This window comes from Grampus griseus (assembly GCF_964374135.1).
Source record: "Grampus griseus genome assembly, chromosome: 20".
Lineage (NCBI taxonomy): Eukaryota > Metazoa > Chordata > Mammalia > Artiodactyla > Delphinidae > Grampus > Grampus griseus.
In genome coordinates this window covers 52,238,386-52,263,371 of record NC_139014.1, presented here as the reverse complement: position 1 = coordinate 52,263,371, position 24,986 = coordinate 52,238,386, and the positions used below count along the sequence as shown (strand labels likewise).

The 24,986-nt window shown below is 39.6% G+C and overlaps 1 protein-coding gene across 1 annotated transcript in view; it reads left to right on the top strand.

Moving 5' to 3' along the window:
• The window catches only part of EFCAB5 (EF-hand calcium binding domain 5), a gene marked incomplete at its 3' end in the record, with an annotated part of 114,038 nt that overhangs the window by 77,566 nt on the left and 11,486 nt on the right, over positions 1-24,986 (top strand). The window contains exons 11-23 of the mRNA XM_082678052.1: positions 471-1,394; positions 2,789-2,866; positions 2,966-3,058; positions 4,929-5,143; positions 6,400-6,556; positions 9,175-9,464; positions 12,204-12,373; positions 13,103-13,331; positions 14,896-15,048; positions 19,602-19,705; positions 22,024-22,277; positions 23,559-23,842; positions 24,231-24,327. Coding sequence (XP_082534178.1) covers positions 471-1,394; positions 2,789-2,866; positions 2,966-3,058; positions 4,929-5,143; positions 6,400-6,556; positions 9,175-9,464; positions 12,204-12,373; positions 13,103-13,331; positions 14,896-15,048; positions 19,602-19,705; positions 22,024-22,277; positions 23,559-23,842; positions 24,231-24,327 — 3,048 coding nt within the window. The remainder of the gene's footprint in view (positions 1-470; positions 1,395-2,788; positions 2,867-2,965; positions 3,059-4,928; positions 5,144-6,399; positions 6,557-9,174; positions 9,465-12,203; positions 12,374-13,102; positions 13,332-14,895; positions 15,049-19,601; positions 19,706-22,023; positions 22,278-23,558; positions 23,843-24,230; positions 24,328-24,986) is intronic.

The following is a 24,986-nucleotide window of genomic DNA, read 5'->3' as shown; positions in this document are numbered from 1 at the left end:
TGTTCCTTTAGATACCTTTTTGTTTTTTATTGGGTTGCTGGGAAAGGTAACTGATATTTATTTAAAGCAATAGGTCTATATTACAGTCACTGTGCTGATTGCTTTTTTGTAATTTTTATTTTATAATAGAGTATAGTTGATTTACAATGTTGTGTTAGTTTCAGGTGTACAGCAAAGTGATTCAGTTATACATATACATAAATCCATTCTTTTTCAGTTTCTTTTCCCATATAGATTTTTTTTTAATTGGAGTATAATTGCTTTACAATGTTGTATTAGCTTCTGCTGTATAATGAAGGGAATCAGCTATACGTATACATATATTCCCTCCCTATTGGTCCTCCCTCACACCCCTCCCATCCCACCCATCTAGGTCATCACAGCCCATTGCTTTTTTACATTAATTTACTAGCTCTGATTCTACACTATAAGATCAATTGTTTAGGTAAATGTTTTGTTTTCTGTGTTAGGGCCATTTGTTGAATTTGGAGAGATAGACTTGCCTGAGTTCTGGGGAGACATGGATAATCAGAAGCACATTTATGAAGACTTTGACAAAGTACTCTTAGAGATGAATACATTACATGCTAGCAAACATACAAAACATGCTAGCAAAAGCCAGAGTAAATTATTAGCAAATCCAGAAGATCAACATAAACATGATAAACATAGAAAATCAACACTACCACAAAGCCCACCAGAACAGCAGAGAGGGACAACTGCAAACCAAGAACCAAACAGAATTTCAACCAAAGAACAAGACAAAGAGTCAACTGGAGAGCAAGAACTGCACAAAGAATCAGTAGCAAAACGAGGAACCTACACAGGGTCAACTCCAGAACAAGGATCAAGTAGAGAGTTAATAATAGAACAAAGACCACATATTGAGTCAATAACAGAACAAGGAGAACCACCAGGAATCCACACTGAACCAGCTGCAGAGCAAGGACTTTACAGAGAATCAGTAACAGCACAAGGACAGCATGAAGAGTCAACAACAGGACAAGGATCACACAGAGGGTCACCTGAGGAACAGGGACCACATAGAGAGTCAGTATTAGAACAGGGACCACACAGAGGGTCAGTTGCAGAACAAGGAGCACACAGAGAGTCAGTAGTAGAACAAGGACCACTCAGAGGGTCAACTGCAGAACAACAGCCACCCATAGAGACAATTCCAGAAAAACAAGAGGACATAGACTCAACTTCACAATCAAGAAAAGGTAGTATCTTAAGAGAAAGTGAAAAATCTAGGGAGGCTATTTCTTTTGAGTACACTGAAATCCTTCCACAGGAAGAAAGGACTCAGGGGCAAATCTATGAAGAGCAACTATTCATGAGTCCTGAACTGCAAGAGAAAATTTCAGTATCAAGCAGAAAAGGTCATCTTTCAGGTATTAATATAGTTCTTCTACATCAGCTCCTTGCTTTGTAGAGTGGTTTTTAAAGTCCTTTCAGGAAATATTCATTTCAATTAGGATCTCTTCCTGACATATAAGGTCATGCAATCTTCAGATATATTTTGCTACTCAACATGAGTCTAGACCTTGAGTAATCAATTACCTGCAAACCAGAAAGTCTCTATTATCAATTTACCTAGAATTGCTTTAACACTAGAAGCCCATTTGTAAGGAAGAAATCTGGTAATGTTACATGTAGAAATTTTCATTGGACCTCTGAAAAGGCAGTAGAAGCCCTTTTATTTTAACTGTGGTGTCTGATATCAGAATAAAAGAAATAAATTTCTTTTATTTCAAATTTTAAAAGTATCTCACTTTTTTCAGTTGTATATAAGAGTTTCTGGAGGTCATATTTAAGACTGAAAGCACCCCACATTTCAAATATTTATTCTGAAGAAGACTTTTCCTCTGAATTGCCTATTCCAATTTATGCCCTTTTTGTTGAAGAATTCTAATCTTTTAGAGAACCAATCTCAATGCCACTTAAGACCTCAGTTAGGCATAATTTTTTAATTCTAAAGTTCTACAGTCCCAAAGAAAATTATTATTTAAAACTCCTAAGAGATGGGTAACCTATGTTCTAGATTCTACACTAACATTAACTAATTTTAAATCTTTCATTTTTTTCAGCATTATATTTATTTCTCCATGAAATAAGACTGCTAATTTCTGGCTCTCCCTGCATAGTAGGGATACAGCTTAAAAAGTTAGTGAAGTTTCTATTCAGTCAGATGTATTATTAGTGAGGACTTAATTTTGACTATCTGTAACAGTGATCTAAAATAACAGTGTCTAAAAAACCAAACAAAAGCAAAACAAAATAACAATGTCTAAACAAGACAGGAGTTTCTTTGTTTCTCATGTAAAAGTCAAAATTTATATGACAGCTCAGCCCCATGAAATCAGCAGAGGCTCAAGCTCTTTCTGTCTTGTGTCTCCTCCAACCACATGGTCCAAGATAGCTCACCACCATGTCTACATTCTGACCACCAGGTGAGGAGAAAGGATAGGTATTACATCATTTCCCGTCACAACTCATTGGTCGGAATTTAGGCATATAGTGACACCTAGCTGCCAGGGAGGCTAGGAAATATAGCCCTTAATTTGCATGGCAAAATTTGGGTACAACAAATAGCCTTTGTCACAGAGCTGCTCCCAACAACTAAAGTTATTAAGTGATACCATTATGATACAGCATATATAGGAAAGGACCTGAAAGAAAGTTTTTGTGTTCTATATGCCAGGCATTTCTCTCATTTATTAACTTTAGAATATATAATAGAATATATAATGTCCAACTCATAGGCATTTTATTTTGTACCTTTTAGAAACTGAAAAAAAGGAAGTTCAGAGAGACAAATCCTGTGAACCCAAGTCCCAAAAAATAGAAGGAAAATCATGGTCAGGTAACTTCTCATTTAATCCTCCTTTCATTCATACTCTAGAGCAAAACCATTATGAAAGTGAAGTTACGCTGGCTATATTATGGAACGTGTATTTTATAGGTGAACTTTTGACTTGTAACTGGAACACGAAGTATGCCAAATGTGAAGAGGAGGAACAGGCAAACTTAATCTATGGTAACTCCAGGTTCACAGGTACATGTTAACAACAAAACCAGGAAGAATAGATGGCACTCTAATTGATGAACTTAATTTACTGTGGTACATGATGATAAGGACTGGACTTAGCCAAGGCACAATGGCAGAGTGATACTTGCATTATCGTGTCCCTGAGCTGATGGATCTAAACATATTCAAGATGACTGTTTTGGGTGGTAGTGTACATGCAGTGCTATTGATGAATGCTCTTTAACACATATGCATTAATACAGTTGTCCCTCAGTACCTGCAGGGGTTTTTTCCATGGAAACCACCCCCCAGAGCTCCCCCCATGAATACCAATATTCAGGGATGCTCAAGTCCCTTATGTAAAATGGAATAGTATTTGCATATAACCAGTGCACATCGTCCCATATACTTTAAATCATCTCTAGATTACGTTTAATACCTAATACAATGTAAACACTATGTAAATAGTTATAAATACAATGTGAATGCTATGTAAATGGTTGCCAGTATGTGGCAAATTCAAGTTTTGCTTTTTTGGAACTTTCTGGAAATTTTTTTTCTGAATATTTTTGATCCACAGTTGAATCCACAGATGCAGAACCTGCGGCTACAGAGGGCCGTATCCAGTTTTTTTTTTCTTTTTACTGTTAAATGGCCCTGAAACCACTTTGAAGCTATCATCAAGGTATACAAAGGGAATCAGATGTTAGATATTAGAAAAATAGAAATCATTCCAGCTATTCCTCTCCCTGGTAGTTCCACATCCAAATATGCGAGGCAGGTGAGGATCTATCTTGTTTTTGAAGACTTACAAAGGAAGATCTACTCAACAGAGACAATAAAGAGTAGATGTTAGCTCTCAGTAAACCATGTCTTTAACAACAATTATCCCAACAAGTACTATTTTATCATTTTACCTTTCATTAACAAGTAGTAGAACTTATAAGATCAAGATATTTTCCACCTATCTGTAATTTTTTTCTCATTTAAGCATGGATCAAATAACAAATTTCTATCCTCCAAATATTTCATGGAATTACATGGCATTGATTAAGCTCTTGTTGCCTGCTAATTCATGTTCCTCTTCCCCTGGTCTTACTTCTTTATCTCAGTTTTGCTTTACCATTTTAACAGTTGCATGGGTGATCCTTTTTAAGTCACATCAAATCTCATATGGGAAGCATAAGGGCATGAACGATTGAATTAGTTAATAAATCAAACATAAATCACTGGGCTTTTTCATGAAATGTGCTTCATATTATAACATTGAGCTTCAAGATAAATATATTAGTCAAGACTCTTTGGGGGAGAGGTGGTAGTGGTGGTATTTACAGACTTATTTAACTAGTGAGTCCAGACTGCAGCTGGCTTCAGGCACAGCTGAATCCAAGAGCTCAATAATAGCAGCAGGACAGTGTCTCTTTGCCTCTCAGCCCTGTTCTTCTCTGTGTAACTTTCAGTTTTAGTTTTCACTGTATTGTGGCAAAGATGTCCATGAGAGCATCTCTAAGCCTACATCCTACTAGTTCAGGAATCAGAATATAAGAAGAGTGATTCTCCCCCAGTAGTTGCCCCAAGAGTTCTGGGGCTAATTCTCATTGGCCTATAGTGGATTCCATTGCTGTCCTATGTGAATCATTGGCCGGACCTATATCACATGGCCATCCTTGAAGCAAGGATGGAGGAAGCTCAGAACTACCTGATACATCTAAACTGACAATGGGGGAGAGATGTTTTCCTAAATCAAAAAAGGAGGGTGCTGAACTCATGAAGGGAGCATGAATTCCTGACAGGAAAAAAAGGAGCAGATGTCCATTACAATAAGTACTCGTATATTTTCCAGAACTTTGATAAAATTGTTCACTTCACTGTTTGATGTATGTTTCTTCCTTGATAGACCTACACTCGATGATCAGAAATATTCAGTCTTACAAGGAAATAAAAGGTAGGAGTGCCTTCAATGGAGTTTCCTTCAATCTGCTCCAGTTTGTGCAACTCCTGGAGACATTTGTTGGTGAAGATGCCCCCTTGAGTGTCAGCGAAGCCCTCACCTCCTTTTTTAAGAAGGGCTTTGTTGAAACAAAAGAAGAGAAAAGGAGTGGCTTAGAAGAGGTGAGTAATATTATTTATCAGTAAAACAGGTGAGGTCACTATTATAAATAAATCTATCAATCTCAGTTGCTCCTAGTCTAGCTCTTCTTAAATAACTTACAACCAAACCTATCCCTTTAGTTCAACCAGCATGGCCATTAAATACTTCATTTGAATGTCAAATATTCTAAGATCACACTCCAGAGAACTCATTCTCCTAGTAAGAACATGATTTCTGATGGCAGGTGATGGTTTATTTTACAGCTGTGTTTTTGCTCCTCTGAAGCTGGAAGAGCAGATTCCGAGGAACAGAAATGTGTATATACAAAGATGTGTGTTTGTGTATGTGTGTGTGTGTGTGTGTGTGTGTGCACTGTCTGCTGTGTGAGTGCATTTGCAAATGCACATACGTAGGGGTACAGTTGTGGCTTGAATATATATTTTTATTCATGTGCACCAAGGTAGTACATATTTCTTAAGAAATTACTACTTACTTAGGTGATAAATGCAAACACATTAGCTGATATAAACAACTTATGTACTCTTATACGAAACACATAAATCAGGTTCACCAGGCATATTCAGTAAACTTATCAGTCTTATGAGTCTTCTCAACCTAATCTAGAGTTGATATTCCTTTTGCCTCCTCAACTGCTATTCCCCCCATTTAATCAAATGGTATATGTTCACTTTCTTTTAGCAACAAAATTAAATTACTGTCTAGTTGACATAATCTAGTAAAAAAGTCTAAACAGTAAATAAAATTAATATCAAGTTAGGTCAATGTTAAATATAAAAAAGAATTTTTGAACACAGTCATTTTTTTGTTGTTTGAACACTGCCATCCAACCCCCTTTACTACAAAACATATTCCATCAAGAAGCCAGGCAGAGCACCCCATGTTTTATCACATTCTTGAACAACTAGTAAGGGAGTGGAAAGGAATGAATCAAAGATTCTCAAGGAGTGAGTCCCCTTCCTAAATTAATGTGTTTTAGCTCAATGCAGAGAATGCCTGCTTCTTGGCTTAAGGTGAAACAAAGAAATGATATTTAGAGAACTAAAATTAAATGCTTCATTTAAAAAATTTTTTTAATTAAAATTTTTTTTAAATAATAAAAAATTAAATGCTTCATTTTACCATTCATATTTATGCTTAGTCCCAAAGCAAAGCTGTTTCTATAAAAAGTGCTGCACTTTGGGGGGAATAAGCCTAAGATGCCAGCTAGCACAATACGGTGTATCTTCTGTGCTTTGTTATCCTGTTTGTATCCTAGGCTAGACAAAATGCTTCCCAAGTCCGACGGGGACTTCTCCTAAATGCCCTCTTTCAGAAGTGGGACTGTGATAGCTCAGGCTTCCTGGATCTGAATGAAGTTGATGAACTCTTGTATACATACAAGGAGGGAATGGAAAAGGAATCTATGAAGAAAGGTAAAAATGTAAGAATTTTCTTAAGTTGTGGTAACAACTTGGCTTCAAGTTTCCCGGTATTATGGCATATATACAGTTAAAACACTGGTTGGTCTAAAACCATGAGATACCACTTCACACCTACTAGTGTGGCTATAATTTTTTTTGAGCTTTATTGAGATATAATTGACATGTAACATTGTGTAAGTTTAAGATGTACGATGTATTGATTTGATGCACATATATTGTGAAATGATTACCACAGTAGCTTAGTTAATACTTCCATCACCTCACACAATACCATTTCTTTTTTTGTGATGAGAACATTTAGGATCTACTCTCTTAGAAACTTTCAAGTATACAACGCAATATTAACTATAATCACCATGCTGTACATTTAGAATCCCAGAACTTTTCTTATAATGAAAGCTTGTACACTTTGACCAACATCTCCCCATTTCCCCCACCCCCAGCCCCTGGCAACTACCATTCTACACTCTGTTTCTGTGAGTTTGGCTTTTTTAGATTCCACATATAAGTGAGATCATACAGTATTTGTGTTTGTCTGACTTATTTCTCTTAGCATAATGCCCTCAAGGTCCATCCATGTTGTTGCAAATGACAGGATTTCCTTCTTTCCCATGGCTCAGTAATATTCCATGGTATATGTGTCATTCACATATATACATACATATATATATAATTCATATGTCATACACACACACACACACACACACACACACACACACACCATGATTCTTTATCCATTAATTCGTTGACAGACACTTAGGTTGTTTCCATATCTTGGCTATTGTGAATAATTCTGCAATGAATATGAGATGCAGATATCCCTTCAAGATAGTGATTTTATTTCCTTCAGATATATAGCCAGAAGTAGGATTCCTGGATCATTTGGTAGTTCTATTTTTAATTTTTTGAGGAACCTCCACCTGTTTTCCACAGTAACTATACCAATTTACATTCCCACCAACAGTCCACAAGGGTTCCCTTTTCTTCACATCCTTACCAACACTTGTTATCTCTTGTCTTTTTGATGAGAGTCATTCTAACAAGTGTGATGTGATATCTCATTGTGGTTTTGATTTGCATTTCTCCGATGATTAATGATGTTTGAGCATCTTTTCATGCACCTTTGGTCATTTGCATGTCTTCTTTGGAAAAGTATCTATTCAGTTCCTCTGCCCATTTTTCCACCAGATTTTTTGTTTCTGTTGAGTTGTATGAGTTCCTTATGTATTCTGGATATTAACCCCTTATCAGATATATGATTTGCAAATATTTTCTCCCATACTGTAGGTGTTCATTTTGTTGCTACTTTTGCTGTGCAGAAGGTTTTTAGTTTGATGTAGCCCCACTAATTTATTTTTGCTTTTGTTGCTCATATAGTATGACTATAATTTTTAAAATGGAAAATAACAGTGTTTGCAAGGATATGGAGAAATTGGAACCCTTGTGCATTGCTGGTGGGAATATAGAAAATGTCAGAGCAATCAGGAGTTGAATTGTTGTCCAAGACCTTAACTGTACTTAGTTAGATTCCTTTTGTGTACCTGGCTACCCATGCTCTTGGGGTTAAAAGAATCCAAACCACTCCACAGTTCTGCCTATTTTCCCTTCTTGTTTTATCTTTCCGCTTCTACAAGGTCTGATTCACCTCTCAAGTCTGAATGGCTTGCAAGTTTCCCCTGAAGTTACTTAACTTCTTATTCTCCTTAATGACTTTTTCTTATCCTATATTATATTTTTCTCTTCTGATTGATTCTTCTCAATCAAAAGCTACTAAAAATCTTATTCTAATGTAATAAGTTCTCTCCATTTGCTTAGATCCCAGTATAAATGATTTTGCTCTTCACTGGGTTTAAGGATTTATCTGATTACTTTAGCATAACAGATTTCAAATTCTTGAAGTATGTAGTACATGAGGGAAAGAGCAATCAGAGTTAGTTAAGGTCTTCAACCCTTTCAGAAATGAACGTAACCAATACGTTGATCTTCAAAGGTACCTAAGTTTATCAACTGTCATGTGTTCTTCATTAACTATGCCTTCTACAAACTGTACATTATACTACACTACTTGTCTTAGACTGCCTCCAAAGACAATTTACTTAATGAAGCTTCAAAAGGCATAATGAGGTGGTTTCCACTTACAAGATGGGAAAACTTCATAACAGAGAACTATGTTCCACAGAGGAAAAGATACTACACAATGGTCAGGAGAGCTGGGTTCCAATACTGGATCTTTCACTAAATGGTCACAAGACCATGGGCAAGTTACTGAACCTCTATAGAGTCAGGTGTCCACATGGGTAAAATGAAGGAGTTGGACACGATGGATTCTAGAATTTAAGGGACCTAAGGATGATGTTATACGGTTTCACCTGGCTGAGTGGTAGAATTAAAACAAAACAATAACAGATGACATAAGAGTCATCTTGAGTTCAGTATAGGAAGTCACTGTAAGATGTTCCAGTGGACTTGAGGTGCCTTTGATATGCCTGGTTTTCCATGGGAAGCAGTTGTCAGAGGCTTCAATTTGCTGTAAGAGAGGAGAATGAAAATTTCCCCCACAGATGAATGAACTTTTGATTAGTTCTTGGTTTTGTATTTATGTCTTTTAGCTAAACTACACATCCAATTTCCAAAGCCACACCCTGGTCACGAAGTAAGGTTGTCTTCCAAACAGTTTCAGAAATACATAGAATTGGTTGTATCTGAACTCAGGGGCAATGAAGATCAAGTTCTGGAAAGCGTTGTGGAGTTTCTGATGAATACTTTAGAAAGGAGCCGTGTTGAGAGTCTGAGAAATTGTGCCAGACAAAAGTGGCTGCACCAAATCCAACGTGCTGCAGAGACAAGTGGGGTATCCCTGGAGCCAGTGTACGCAGAGACCTTTAAGGCCCTCACCCAGGTGTGTTTTCTAAAATGATATACAAGAGAGAAATTTTCTTACAATAGGTGATGTGCAATGGTTACAAAGGAGGAACACACTAAATTCTCTTGAGAAATTGCTGCTATAGATGTTTTATTCACTCCGATACTTTACAATGACCCAAAGCCTAGTAAAGTTGCAACTGGAATGATTGCAAGTTGGCAAGCAGAGAGGAAAGGTATAAGAAATAAAATTATGTCTTGGGATTCCTAATTTCATTTGTGCCAAAAGTCAGATAAGCCTAGAACAGACAATAAACTGACATTAAAAAACAACCGTGGGCTTCCCTGGTGGCGCAGTGGTTGAGAGTCTGCCTGCCGATGCAGGGGACACGGGTTTGTGCCCCGGTCCGGGAAGATCCCACATACCGCGGAGCGGCTGGGCCCGTGAGCCATGGCCGCTGAGCCTGCGCATCCGGAGCCTGTGCTCCGCAACGGGAGAGGCCACAACAGTGAGAGGCCCGCGTACCGCCAAAAAAAACCCCAAAAAACAAAAACCGTGAGGAATGTTCATTGCAGCACTATTTACAATAGCCAGGACATGGAAGCAACCTAAGTGTCCATCGACAGATGAATGGTTAAAGAAGATGTGGCACATATATGCAATGGAATATTACTCAGCCATAAAAAGTAACGAAATTGAGTTATTTGTAGTGAGGTGGATGGACCTAGAGTCTGTCATACAGAGTGAAGTAAGTCGGAAAGAGAAAAACAAATACCGTACGCTAACACATATATATAGAATCTAAAAAAAAAAAAAAGGTTCTAATGAACCTAGGGGCAGGACAGGAATAAACACGCAGACGTAGAGAATGGACTTGAGGACATGGGGAGGGGGAAGGGTAAGCTGGGACGAAGTAAGAGAGTAGCATGGACATATATACACTACCAAATGTAAAATAGCTAGCAAGTGGGAAGCAGCTGCATAGCACAGGGAGATCAACTCGATGCTTTGTGACCACCTAGAGGGGTGGGATAGGGAGGGTAAGAAGGAGACGCAAGAGGGAAGGGATATGGGGATATATGTATACATATAGCTGATTCACTTTGTTATACAGCAGAAACTAACACAGCATTGTAAAGGAATTACACTCCAAGAAAGATGTTAAAAAAAAAATAGCCATGAGGAGACGTACATGCAGTTTAAGCTACATTTCCCTTGCATGATGTTTTGAGAGTCAGTTTTAAAAGGAACTATTTAAATCATAAAGTCATTATAAAGTAGAATCCAACATGACACTATATTTCATAGCACTGCCTAGAAACAATCTGAGACTATCACAGAATCCTGTCACTTAAAATACATGACCTGGATGGACCACTGTCCACAGCTCTACTGCCACCTCAGACACTCCCAGCTTGCTGCTCTTTCCAGGCAGAAATAGCATGGCTGTCTTCTACATATATCACAGCTTCCATTGATCCAGGGAAACTATGTCATTCATCTCAGCTAAATAGCAGCACTTGATTATGGGAATCATCTCCTGAATGGCTGAATTTTCCAATATAGTCGGAAATGATGTGACCAACAACAGGAGGACAATCAAGAAAAAGAGATATTGCTCCAACTTGCTTCAGAGATCTGCAGTACCCTAAGATACATCTTTTTTTTAAAATTATTTATTTTTGACTGTGTTGGGTCTCATTGCTGTGTGTGGGCTTTCTCTAGTTGCGGTGAACGGGGGCTATTCTGTTGCAGTGCGCGGGCTTCTCATTGCGGTGGCTTCTCTTGTTGCAGAGCATGGGCTGTAGGCGTGTGGGCTTCAGTAGTTGTGGCACACGGGCTCAGTAGTTGTGGCTCATAGGCTCTAGAGCGCAGGCTCAGTAGTTGTGGCACACGGGCTTAGTTGCTTCACGGCATGTGGGATCTTCCCAGACCAGGGCTCGAACCCATGGCCCCTGCGTTGGCAGGCAGATTCTTAACCACTGCGCCACCAGGGAAGCCCACCCTAAGATACATCTTATTACATCTTTGTTAGTTAGCCTATTGATCTTCTATGTAGAAAAGGAGGAATCAAGGCAGAAGGGAAAAGAAAAGCACAAAGAGCAAACCCAAGTACATAGAAAGAGGAGACAAATATCAGAGAAAGTGTCTCTCATGTCCCCAATTTATGGGCATATTTAATATATGTGTTAACATATAATATTGTTATAATATTTTAGGTACAGAGAATTCTCAGTTATTTTAATTAGAAATAGTAGTTGAGTAAAGTCTGCAATCTGTATCCCCAAGTAATCCTTTCCTGAAATGATGTAAATCAAATGTCATAGCCAAACAATGTTAAGAATTTCTTGAGAGCATTTTTTCCCATATTCACATCATAGTAGATGGTTAAGAAATATGAATGAAATGAAGTCATCTTGTTGCCCTCTAAAATAAGTACTTTTAACTGAAGCCCATACAACATGAGTATGGTTCAAAGGGATCCAAGTTGTAAACCTCTAAATTTAAGTAGACCTGGCAGGTTTTTTTTTTTTAAGTAAACTAGTCTGATTGACATAGTGTATATCTATTCCACTCACTAAATCTCAGGTTTCAGGAACAGCTGTGGTGTCAGCTTTTCCCCCACTGCCTATGAATGGTAATATCTGCATCATTTATTCAGGAAAGTTAAATTATCGGGTTCAGATACACAAACTGGCTAATGAAGGGAGACATGATTAAGAGAATAGCTCTTTGGCTATTGGCAAATAAATGGTCAGAAACATTCTGCCATAGGATGCTGAAGCCCATGGAAATAAGAAGATCAGTGCTCACATTTCCCTCTTAGAAGAAAACCTACTACTGCCTGATAGAGGGAATGTTCTATTGAGGAACATAGCTTGTACTTTAGACGATGCTCCATTTGTACTGAACAAAGTGCTCTACAGGGACATGAAGGGGATCAGGTAAGAATATCTTGAAGAGGTTGGTTTCACCCTTCTAAAAAAAATAATTCCTTTTGTGAAGTAAACTAGCATTGAAATCCTAGTTAGCTGCCCAAGAGAGAAATGCCTCAGATCACCAAACTTTCTAGAGCAGGAGGTGATGGGTTTCCAGTCTTGGATGGTTTCACCTGGTTGTTTCTAGAGTTCACTCTTAGGCATTAATTTTCCATGTAAGGACTCTGCTTCACAGTTTCAGTTCAATTATTTCTGCCTACTCTGTAAGTTATGTCTCCTGCATCCTTTTTATATATGTTTTCTCTGTTATGATCTAAGCTTTTTTTTTTTACTCTATGTCAACTTTTATTGATATTATTTTCCTTTGTAGCAGTCTTTCCCCAACAACATTTAGAGTCCCACATCAAATGCAGCTGGATATTGCAACCATTATAACAATATAATCGCTATTAATTCCTTGCACTTTCCATCGTGTCCCCCTATCTGACTGTATCTGGCTCATCCATCCTCATTTTTTTCTGAGCAACATCTTTCTTCTTCTATATACACACCATTAAGCTTATTTTTTAAATCTTTCTCTCAAGTCAGACTCTCCTAACTGGTAATTTTATCTGAGTCCACTTCTCTGACATATAATACTAATGATTATGAATGGTTGGATCTAGTTTCCTGCATGGTTTAATCTAAAGCCCCCTCCTGTTGCCTTTCTCCCATCCTCATATTCCTATTTCTCAGCTTTACAGTAGTGGATGAAGGGAAGCCAATACACGTCCCCCAAGTTCAGAACCATGGGAACATCTTTTTCTGGAACCATTCCCGCAAGAAGAACGATCAAAATGGGTCATTCCTGGCTCTGCCTCTTCAGGATGCATATATGAGGATCTTTGGGGTCTTGGCTGTCGACACCTTAAGAGATCCCCAGAAAATAAACATCTTCCTACCCCATGAGATCAAATTCTATCAGGTAAGGCACAGAAAAATTCTTCAAGGTCTGTGGTAGGGAAGTCTTTCCTTCTATACTTTTTAAAAAACAAAGATGAAAGTGAAGCTATGTATACAGATAGTGTCATCATACTTGTATCAGTCTTTGGAGAGGCTCCCCATTACACATGGAAGGACTCAGCCTCAGTTGTCCATCTATGTCTCAGCCTGTCTGGGAAGATTGTTAATATGTGTCTGATTGCATTAATCATAGGAACAGCATTTTCTGCTATAGAACTGAAATCCAACTATTAGACTACTAACTAAAACCCAAAAAGTAGGAATGAACTTTTAGAAGGGACATATTAATGTTTTATTAATAGTGGTACCTTGAAATCCTTTGCTGTTTCCACAAGTGGTTCTAAATATGATATGCCTTCCTATAGTTCTTACTTCAATGTTATAATTTTTGAGGATAAAAAATGAAGGAAAAGCCTAAATGTTTCTCGAGTATTCGTGTTTTCATGTTAGATCTCAAAAAGGAGAGGCACTTTTAAGACTATAAAGTAACTGGACCATTTCTACAAGCATTTAAATTTAATTTTATGAATAGAAATTTCAGTGAAGGAAGATTGAAAACCTTTATGGAGGCAATGGACTGGGACATAGCAGCAATCAGGAAGTTGCTATCATTTGTTCCCCTGTATGCTCTTGATGTTTATTTACCATTATTTAAATTTTTCTCCTCTCATTTACTGGATGTACAACTGAGGAAAGTGGTAGAATCATTTTCCCTGGACATCTTTTTTAATAATAAGTTTCATCTTTTTTAACAATAAGAATCATGTGAAGATATTAAGAAGCAAAATGGAAGAGTATGGAGCTATCAGTAGGTGAACTATTTATGGTCTTATTAGAGAATATGTCAAAGTGAATTCCAAATTGACTCTCTAGCCCTTGGAGGTAAAGGCTCCTGGGTTACCCTTAGATGCCTTGGGTCCTAATATAAAATGCAGATATTTTTGAAGAATTTTTGGTTCCTAGAGTTTCTTGACAAGAAGACCACAGATGGGTTCTAAGGACTTCCCGTCCCTTCTCTGTAGAACAGGCTCTCTTTACGTATCTAAGACGATGGTGTACTCTAGCGTGTTGCAGGCCTTGGAACCCAGCACACCTGTACTGCTTGCTGATCTGATGACAGTAGCATTGTAAAGATGCAGACATTAATATTGCATCAGATCAGGGCAGCTCTTACCCATCTGTCCAAGGTTGGCATCAGTTCTTGGCTTTTAAACCTTTTTTTCTCATTTCAAAGTTTATCTTGTTCTTCTGACACTATTTTCTGATAGCACATATCACAGATTTCACTGGATGATTGTCAGGAAACACAGTAAGTTAGGTTGATCTTATGGTAGATCTCTCCTTACTTTTGATTTCACTGTGATTGATCCTTTTTTCATAGTAGAATCTGGAACACTGCCTTTTGAGAATTGATGAATAATTTGTAGGAAGTAGATTATCAATTAAAAAGATAATCCAATTGATGCATTACTAATTATTTTGGTGTTTTAAATAGAAAAGGCAATTTAAATTTTCTGTCTCTACAGGGAGTTGCCCATGTTTTTAGTACTGCCTATCACTACGTCCACAGCCGAGAGCATATCCTGCATGTTGTGATCACTGGCATCAGCTGGCTCTACAACATCACATCCAGCATCACTGCCATCACTACATACTTCACTGAGCCTAGCCCAGCGAAGGTAGGCAAGGCTGGGCAGTGTTAGACCGCCCCAGGTTAACAGAGTTTCTAGATACTATTGTCTTGCTCGTATTTTAAAGCATATTCAGTTAGCTATTATGCTATGACCCCAACTCAAGATCCTTGGCTGTGAGTGGCAGAAATCCATCAAACTGCCTTAGGCAAAGGGGGGCAGATTCATTAGCTCAGGTAACCAAATGAAGAAGGGGCAGGAGTCAGGCTGGCTTCCGGGATGACCATCTGGGCTCTCTCATGTTATTTCTCTTCCCAGTTCTCACGTTTGCTTCCCTCTGCACTTTGGCTTTGCCCTTCTGGCTAAAGACAGGTTTTTTTCTACAGGGCAAGCCTGATGCTTAGTAACTAAAGAAGAATTTTTCTTTCCTGTTCCAATTTGGAAAAACCAAGGAAAGAAAACTCGTTTTGATCTATCCTGAGATATGCCCCTCCTGGCCAGGGTGGGAAATTTACAGTAACTGGCAGACCCCACCAGGATCATATGGGTGAACTGGGAAGGGATGAGGCACCCCTGTTTTGGAAGGACACCTTATATCACGCCAATCAAAAAAAGAAAAAAAAAGACTCCCTATCTACAATGTGATGAGTTTTTGATGAATGTTTGCTTTGCTTCTTTACACTTAATGTTAATGTTAGGATTTTTCATGTGATAAGAATGGATGGAAAGGGGTCTTCGTTTCAAGAAGGCTAAACTATTCTGCACGGTGCCTGATCAGGTGGTGGCAACACGTTGATTGTCTTTCAGTCCTTTACCTGGCCGTCCCACAGGTGTCTCTCCCCTTCCTTTTTGGCTTCTTTTCCTTCCTTCCCTCCAGGTCCCCGCTTCCCTCCTTCAGTGGCTGGATCAAGCTGATGAGGCCTTGGCTAAAGAGGGCAGAATCACAGAGCTCTCTGATGGGGTGACCAGGCCAAGGAGGTGGAGAATGCCTAGTTGTGGGTGCTGCTCCTGGGGTGGGGTGGGGGTGGGAGCCTTCAAGTGCCTTCTGAACTGGGGCGGACCACCTGGTGTGTATGTGTTGGGTGGGCGGCGGTGAGAACCTCTCAGTATAGGGGGCAGACCACCAGGTCCCATAGGCCACAGACACAGTGGGGCCATAGCGTGTGTGGTCTGGGGAGCATTCCACTTGGCCAGCGTCTAAGCACTTTGTTGGAGCCCTCAGAGAAACAGCACCTAGGGCCCATGAAGAAGGTTAACATCGCCTATAGCAGTCAGCAAGAAGCGCAGCTGAAGGGGCGTGTAGTTTCAGAATTGTAATGCTGTGGACAAGACCACAAGGGTCACTATCCATCTGACCCAAGGCCATCTTATGGAGGTGGAGACCATATCCCGACGGGGAGAGGAGGACCACTCAGCAGCCAGGGTCTGGGTGGGGTCACGGCCAGGTAGAGACCAGTACAGCCTGTCCAAGCCTGTAGTCAGGGGTTTGTCCTAGGTGGGAGATACTAGGTGAGGTTTTGATGTTAAAAGTGGCTGAGGATGGCTGTAGGGATACCTTTTTTTAAAGCATTCAACTATGGTAACTTAATAAGCCTCTCCCTTACTTTATGCAGCCCCTCCAGATCTACTCTCCTCTCTTCTCCAGCTTGCTCTGTACCTCAGAAAGTAGACTGAATCAATGGACTCCTTGGCCTTTAGCTTCTTCTTGGGATTGTCCAATGAGAGGCACCAGTAGGAGACTGGTGGGTAGAAGGAGAGGGAGGCTCTCCTTCTGCTTTTGGCTCTCCCCTCTGCCAGGTTGCTGTGGGTTAACTGTGTTCTTCGACTAAAGGCCACTGTACCTTTAGTCAAGTGGCCCTCTCCCTCTCCTGTCTTCTCCAAGTTCCAGTAATTGCTTCCATCCCTTGCCTCTTCAGGCTAAAAGTGGTAGCAGCTCCCCATTGTTACTAGGCCTGGGATTCTAAGTACTGCCCATGCTTTCATAAATAGTCCCTTTATTAAACTCTCTTCAAATTAGCCAGTACTGGTGTGTCATCTGCTTCCTCCTGACATCCTGACTGATACAAATTATAAAGTAGATTCTGAGACATCCCACCTCACCTCATGCCCATGTTTCTGTAAGGTACAGAGTCATGGAGGAAAAAGAGTTCTCACTCTTTTGACAATAACTATAAATGAGGGAACATAGGAGTTTCAATTTCTCTTAGATATGAAACTCAGGCTATCTCTTTTATTGTGAATAATAATAAATATCATTATTATTATTATTTATTTAGTTTATCACCCCAAAGCACCTATGTCTAACTATTTCTTTGGAGCACCGAATTTGTTAAATATTTAACTGTGGTAGGCTGAATAATGTTTCCCCTCACCAAGACGTCCATATCCTAATTCCTGGAACCTGTAAATATGTTACCTTAGTGGCAAAAGGAATTTTGCAGACATGATTAGTATTAAGGACCTTGAGAAAGGGAGAGTGTCCTGGATTAGCCAGGTAGGCCCTATCGATTATACGTGTCCTTAAAAGCAGATAACCTTTTCTGGCTATGGTCCCTGAAAGGTGAAAAGATGGAAGAAGAGTCAGAGCGATGGCAGTGTGAGAGAGTTGACACTCTGTTGCTGGTTCTGAAGCTGTACAAAGACCCAAGGTCGCTAGGAGCTAAGGGCAGCCCCCAGCTGACAGCCAGCAAGGAGACCAAGACCTCAGTCTCTTACTTTCCTGAGGTCTAACATGTGCCTGGTTTGCTATCTTAAGTTATATCAAGTAGGCTTTTGAAAAAAGAGATTAGCAGGTGATTTCTGCTTTCCACCTCTCCACATTTCTTTTCTTAGGCAGCACAAACTTTCTGCTTGAGTGGGGAGGAGGGTGGTATACAATACCACAATTAATGTTTCACATCCCACCATACATAATAGAAACCTTTTTAAAAATTTTTCTTTTATTTTGGCTGTGCTGGGTCTTCGTTGCAGTGCGCAGGCTCTTTGTTTCCGGCTTCTCTCTAGTTGCAGCACACGGGCTCTCTAGTTGTGGCACGCAGGTTTAGTTCCCCCACCACATGTGGGATCTTAGTTCCCCGACCAGGGATCAAACCCCCAACCCCAGCATTAGAAGGCAGATTCTTAACCACTGGACCACCAGGGAAGTCACGAAACCTTTTTTTTTTTTTTTAACCTCAGGGACTTCAAAAATGCTGTTACCCTGCCCAGAACATTCCCCCCACTTCACTCCATCACGCTTAGGTCCTACCTGAAGCAAACTACAAACTTTACCAAGGGACATAAATTTTTTTCATAAAGTTAAAAAGTCATATCATGATTATTTTCACAAGAAGACCACTTTTTAAAAATATAATTTCTTACCAAAATTGTTTTTAAATTTAACAAAATTCCAAGATAAATTCCAGCATGATTTTTTTAATTGGCCAAATGATTTTAATCTTCATTTGGAAGAAGAATAAATGCATGAGAATAGCTAAGAAAATGAAGGATAGGAGGGAATTTACAGCCATGGTCTGAGGAAGGATGGCTGATTCTATTTCAAAGATTGAAATGATTAAAGCGAGGTTGATACATTGATGACATAAAAATGTAAAACTTTCCTGCATCAAAGTTATAAACACAACTAATTGCCACATATCTGACAAAGGATTAACAGTGTTATATAAAAGTCAATGAGATTTTGAAAATCCAAAATAAAAATAAGCAAAGGACCATTTTATTTAAACAAAAAACCTCATGCAAATGGTCAATAAACATGGGAAAAAATGTTCAATTGTTCTCATAATGAAATAAATACAAAGTTAAGTAGAAGATAATTTCTTACCTAATAAATTGAAAAAGATTTTTTTAAAATATAATTTGAAATGTCTGTTAGACATCTAAGTGGAGATATTGAATAGGCAGTTGGTTATATGAGCTTAGTGTTTGGGAGAAATCCAGACTGGTAAATAAATTATATTTAAAACTACTCGAGTGGTTACACATTGTGACTGTATTTAATCCCACTGAATTGCACACTTATGAATGGTTAAAATGATAATATTATGCTGTGTATATTTTACCAAAACAAAACAAAAGTCATGAGGCTGGATGGGATGACCCACAGAATGAGTGAGGATAGGAAAAAAAAATTTCTGAGACCCAAACCTTGAGGCCCAAGTGTTTGGCATCATTGTGGCTCAAAATTATATTGACCTTAACCTATAATTTGAAAAACATTTTATATTACCTAAGCTTTTCTAATTTTTTTCTATTTATTTGTCCCCAAAAGTCTTAATGAGAGTATGAAGTCTGGGGGACTTCCTGGTGGTCCAGTGGTTAAGAATCTGCCTTCCAATGCAGGGGACAGGGGTTTGATCCCTGGTCGGGGAACTAAGATCCCACATGCCTCGGGGCAACTAAACTGGTGCACTGCAGTTACTGACCCCACAGACCACAACTAGAGAGAAGCCGACGCGCCACAACGAAGAGCACGCACGCTGCCCATGCACCACACCTAAGACCCTGATGCAGCCAAAAACAAATAAATATTTTTTAAAAAAGAGAGAGAGTATGAAGTCTAAGTACTCCTTTCTCTAATGATATCTCTGCCTCTTTTCAAGGATTCAGACTATGTTTTACGAAATATGATGGTCACAGGGCACCTGGGTCTAACAGAAATCCACAGGAATCCCCCTATCATCTTTAGGAAGACTTGCATCTTCAGGTATGAGACATACCTCATGGTCTGTTTTGTTTGACTGCCAGCTTCTGCCTCTTATTAATATACACTGGCTCTCATTCTGATTGGGTTTTAAAGAAAAATTACTGCAGACCTTTGTCTGCCTGGGTCCTTTCCCCCTCAAGTCCTTTTTAAAACAGATTTCAATTTAGTGTTTTATTTTCTATAATTGTCCTGTAAACATGGAATTAACAAAAACCCACCATGGTTATGAAAAATACACCCACATCACTTAATCAGAGCTCATCCTCTTAATGTTAACTAGCCTGTGGACTTGTATTTTTTATTTAAAGAAGACAGTCTGGGGCAAAGATGGGGAGGAGGCAAAGAATGTTGCCTTTAATAAACCCCCAGTTCTAGATAACCTTGAATGCCTCTCACCTGTGGAATGCAAAGACTATTAAACTGTGGACAGATGCAAAACAGATCTTAACTAGAATACATCTTTTGCAAAAAGGGACCACTGCTTCTTAGAGGGTCAGCATAGTTGAATAGGCGGTAACCTATCTCAGACTAGTAGGCTAATTTGACATTTAAGTACCTATGTTAATTCAATTTCAGTTTGGCCTCATACCAGAATGTTCATTCAGTTTTAAGCTCTTTTCCATACAGTTATTCCTTGTGCTGGTCAAGAGTTCTACAGGAGTCCTTGTAACATCCAGACTTATAACCTCGGATTTCTGTGTGTAACTTAGAGTAGGTGCTATTTTTTTTTTTTTTGTGGTTCGTGGGCCTCTCACTGTTGTGGCCTCTCCCGTTGCGGAGCACAGGCTCCGGACACGCAGGCTCAGCGGCCATGGCTCACGGGCCCAGCCGCTCCGCGGCATGTGGGATCTTCCTGGACTGGGGCACAAACCCATGTCCCCTGCATCGACAGGCGGACTGTCAACCACTGCGCCACCAGGGAAGCCCAGAGCAGGTGCTTTTTGAGGACTTCTGTTGACCAAGAAAGCTTAGCATGATGCATCATTACTATGGTTATCATAAAGACACAAAGTGATGGCTCAGCTGCAGCAAGGGGTAGGAATAGCAAAAGAAGGACATAACCTTCCCTATCATCATAGGATTGATGTTATGAACTATAAGTGTGCTTTTTTTTGGCCATGCCCTGCAGCATATGGAATCTTAGTTCCCCGACCAGGGATCAAACCCCTGTCCCCTGCAGTGGAAGCACGGAATCCTAACCACGAGGGAATTCCCTCAACGTGCTTTTGAGGCTATGCAAAGCACCAACATTTTTACAAATACCTCAAAGGAATGACATCTCAATATCATGTAAGGACTTCCCTGATGGTCCAGTGGTTAAGACTCTGGGCTTCCACTGCAGAGGGCGGGGGTTTGATCCCTGGTTAAGGAAGTTCTGCATGCCAAAGTTCGGCCAAAAAAAAAAAAAGATACACTCAATATCATGTAGATGGGGAAAGAGAGAAAGAGATAAAAAGAGATACCTCACTAGAGAAAAAAGAAGCCACTACATTTCTATGAAAACCGCAGGTCCCTCACTGAAGCAGGTGCCCTGCCCAGATCCCCATGTACCTTCTGCGAGGGGCCAGGTCCTACTGCTAATGACTTACACTGTAACTTTCTCTGGAGGAGCACCCTTGAGCAATGGGAGCCTCTCACCAGGAGGTGCCTAAGAGTTCTGTAAACACCCTCTCCACACACAACCCAAGCAGATTAGAGCTCTAATGACTGACAAAAGGCCTCTCCCCTGCCTCAAGGTGGAGCAGAGTCTGGGCACAATTTGCCTTCCAGAGCTCCCCTTGGGATCAGACTGAGGCTAGAGTTCACCTGAAATCACATTCTTGCTTAGCTCCTCCCCCTTGCCTATCGTGCTTTTCTCAGACCCTTACAGGTTTCTCCTGAGAGCACTCCCTCAATAAATCATTTGCACAGAGCATCCCTTTTCTCAGGCTCTGCTTCTAGGGCACCTGACCTAACACGCTCATTGTTCCTTCAGGCATTCAACCAATACGTATTGGACAATATTTAAACAAAAAACAAATACCCTCAGATAAGGATAAGTATATAGTAAAAACAATAAGGCAGAGTATTAGGGTGGAGCGAGACTCAGGTGCAGCTATTTTAGATTGTGGGGTCTGGGAGGGCTTCTCTATGAGGAGCTGAGGGAAAGACCCCTGTGAACTCAAGGGGTGGAGTGGTCCAGGCAGACGAAACAGCAACAAGGGCTGGTGCGGCTGGAGTGTAGTAGGCACAAGAGAAGATGATTCAGTATGTTTGGGTGGAATGTTATGAACAGGCTGTTGTTTTATATCCTTATGCTTATTTGGTTTTGGTTTCAGAGATTTCCTCTTTAAGTGTACAGACAGTTCAGAAGTTGTTTTGGCCTCTGTCTGTGGAGAAAACCACATAGTAGTTCCACTTCGTGAGAGAACAGGAGAAGCTTTGGGAGCTCTTGATGTTAACATTGGCAGGAGTAAGATGTTGTTGTATCGAGAATTTAAAGATCTACAGAAAATGACGAAGGTGATCCAAGTTGCCTGCAATGAAATACTGGGCGAATTATCTGGAGAAATAAAGAAAAACTATATCTTAGGTATTGTACATGTGGCGACCATCTGAATTCATGGATTTAAAAAGTTTTGGGGAAATCACAGACAATGCAATGCAGGATGCATTTTCTAAAATGAACTGTTGCAATATATAGATCTTTCCACATGGAAGGATTTCCTTCTTGCAGTCTTGGGCTGATGAGTATGGGCTATAAATTCTAGCAAAGGGTAAGGAATCACATTTTCTTGGCTAGAGTCATGGTTTTAGAACTGGAAGGACTCATAAAGGCAATATACAAGTAGCATTTATTGGGTTGGCCAAAAAGGTCATTTGGGTTTTTCTGTAACATCTTATGGAAAAACCCGAATGATCCTTCTGGCCAGCCCAATATTAAATGTCACATCATGTGTCAAGCACTTTAAATATGTTATTTCAATTGGTCCTTACCATAACTCTATGAGGTGAATGGTGATTATTTCATTTTACAGATGAGGAAAGTAAAGTTCAGAGAAACAACTTGCACCAAATCACATAGTTAACAAGTGGTGAAGGCTGGATTTGCACCCCAGTTTGGGTGCTCTTTTCAGTACATTACACAGTGCTAACTCTTCAGAACATCTCATTTTACAGATAAAGAAGCTAACGCCCGTCAAAACAAAAGTCCAATAGCAAGCTAGTGCACGACCAAGTACAGGCCCCCGGTCCTTATGATTCCACATCCACTAGGCTACCCTTAGCACAAAATCAGTTTGGGCAGAAGGGAGGGAAGAAGGAAGCATGGAAACCTTTGGCTGCCTAGAATGGAATGACCAGAATTAGTAGAGTAACACTCTGGTGGGGTAAAACTGAAAGGTTTCTAGCCACTACACAGTGTGGGAGAAGAAGAAAAAAGAAAAGAAAACTCATGTCTTTTGAGCATCCACTATGTGTAAGACCTGGGGCTAAGCACTTTTACATATACCATCTCCTGTAATTCCCACAGCTCAACAGGGAAGTAGGGATTAGCTCTATCCTCACAGAAAATGAAAAGGAGGCTCAGAGAGACCGCAGAACCAATAAGGGGGAAAGTAGGTATTCAAACCAAGATCTAACTCCAAAAAAGTTTCCACATTTCCTCAAAGCCTCTTCCTGTGAACTTCACCAGGTGTAATTCCATTTTTGCCTTTTGATTTCGTGACTAGAGAAACTGATTGTTTAAAACCATAGGATATGGTCTTCTTTTTCCTGAAGAAAAAAAAAAGTTTTACTATATTATGTTCAGAATCCTATTAAAAAGTAGTGTGTGTACTAAACAACAATGTGGGATGTCATTCTATCATTCCAGAAATTGAAAATGTGGGAGCAGTCCAGCGGGCAGGCATTCTCTTCTTCCGAGTCATGCTGAAAGAGCTACAACAGTGCCTCCGGCTGCTTACCTCCATGGACTTTGTGTCACTGTTGCTCTATGATTATGATCTTCTGGCAGAGCCAAAATCACCAGACAGCCAGTCTCAGGAGTTGGAAGCCAACATAAGACTAGTACAAGACATCCTAAAAGGGATTATCTTGTTCTTTCATCCAGAATTGGAATTATCAAGTGACTTAGGAAATTGGAATCAGTGTAAACTGGTAAGTTTTTTTTTAAGTACACTTTATTGAAAAATATCCTACACAAGTTTAGATATACAAATCATAATTGCACAAATCCTAAGTATACAAAGGCAAGAATTTTTACACAATGAACATTTGTAACAGGCACCTAGATCAAGAAACAGAACATTAGTGGCATCCCCAAAGCCGTCCTCTGTACCGTACCCTCTCCCATCACCAGCTTCTCACACACACACACACACACACATACACAGTCACCCTCGGGTAACCAGAATCCTGACTTCTAACACCATAGACTGGTTTTGCCTGTTTTGAAGTGTATATAAATGGAATTATGTAAACTGATGAATTGGGCACTCTACTTCCACTTGTTGATGATTCCATAACTTTTGTTCTTTGTTCACAGTACGTTAACCAATACTTAGTCGAGAATATTTGTGACTTTGATCCAACTGCTAGGAAACTGAAGGTTAATTTAAAGCTCATTGATGAATATATCAGAGGTAAATATCCACTTAATTTTGGTCTAAATCTATACCAAGAGCAACAAAACACAGTTGCAATCCAGAGACTTTTATTAGAATAAAGCAAGTGGCTCATACATTCAATTTTTAGGGGAAAATAGTTCTGATTATAGTCTTCTAAAAGGAGGGGCATTGTCTGTAATCTACTGCAATCCCCAAAGTGACTGTCTGTGCCACACGTATGAGAATTCAGAAGCACCTATGTCTCCCACTTATTGACTACATGTTCATAATTCGCTAAAAAATAAAAGCAAATATGGGCTGCAGTGAGACTAGGAGACAAGTATGTTAAGCAAAAAGGCAGCTATTATCTTTAGTTCCCATGAAGAACCGAAGAAAATAATAGATTATGAGTCTTTATAGACTAGTAATGTAGACTTTTTGGGAGGAGCATCAGCAGGAATCAAAGCAGTGAGGCTCCCAGGTTGGAAAAGGTGATGAGCTCTTTGACCACAGAGAACTGGTAACATATAAGGGTAAATATGCATATACAAGCACACATTTCTCTATGTGTGTATATTACCCCACCAGAGACCTAAGGCCAGTTTTGTTTTGTTCTGTTTTTGTTTTTTGCTGCTCGGCTTGTGGGATCTTAGTTCCCCAACCAGGGATCGAACCTAGGCCCTCGGCAGTGGAAG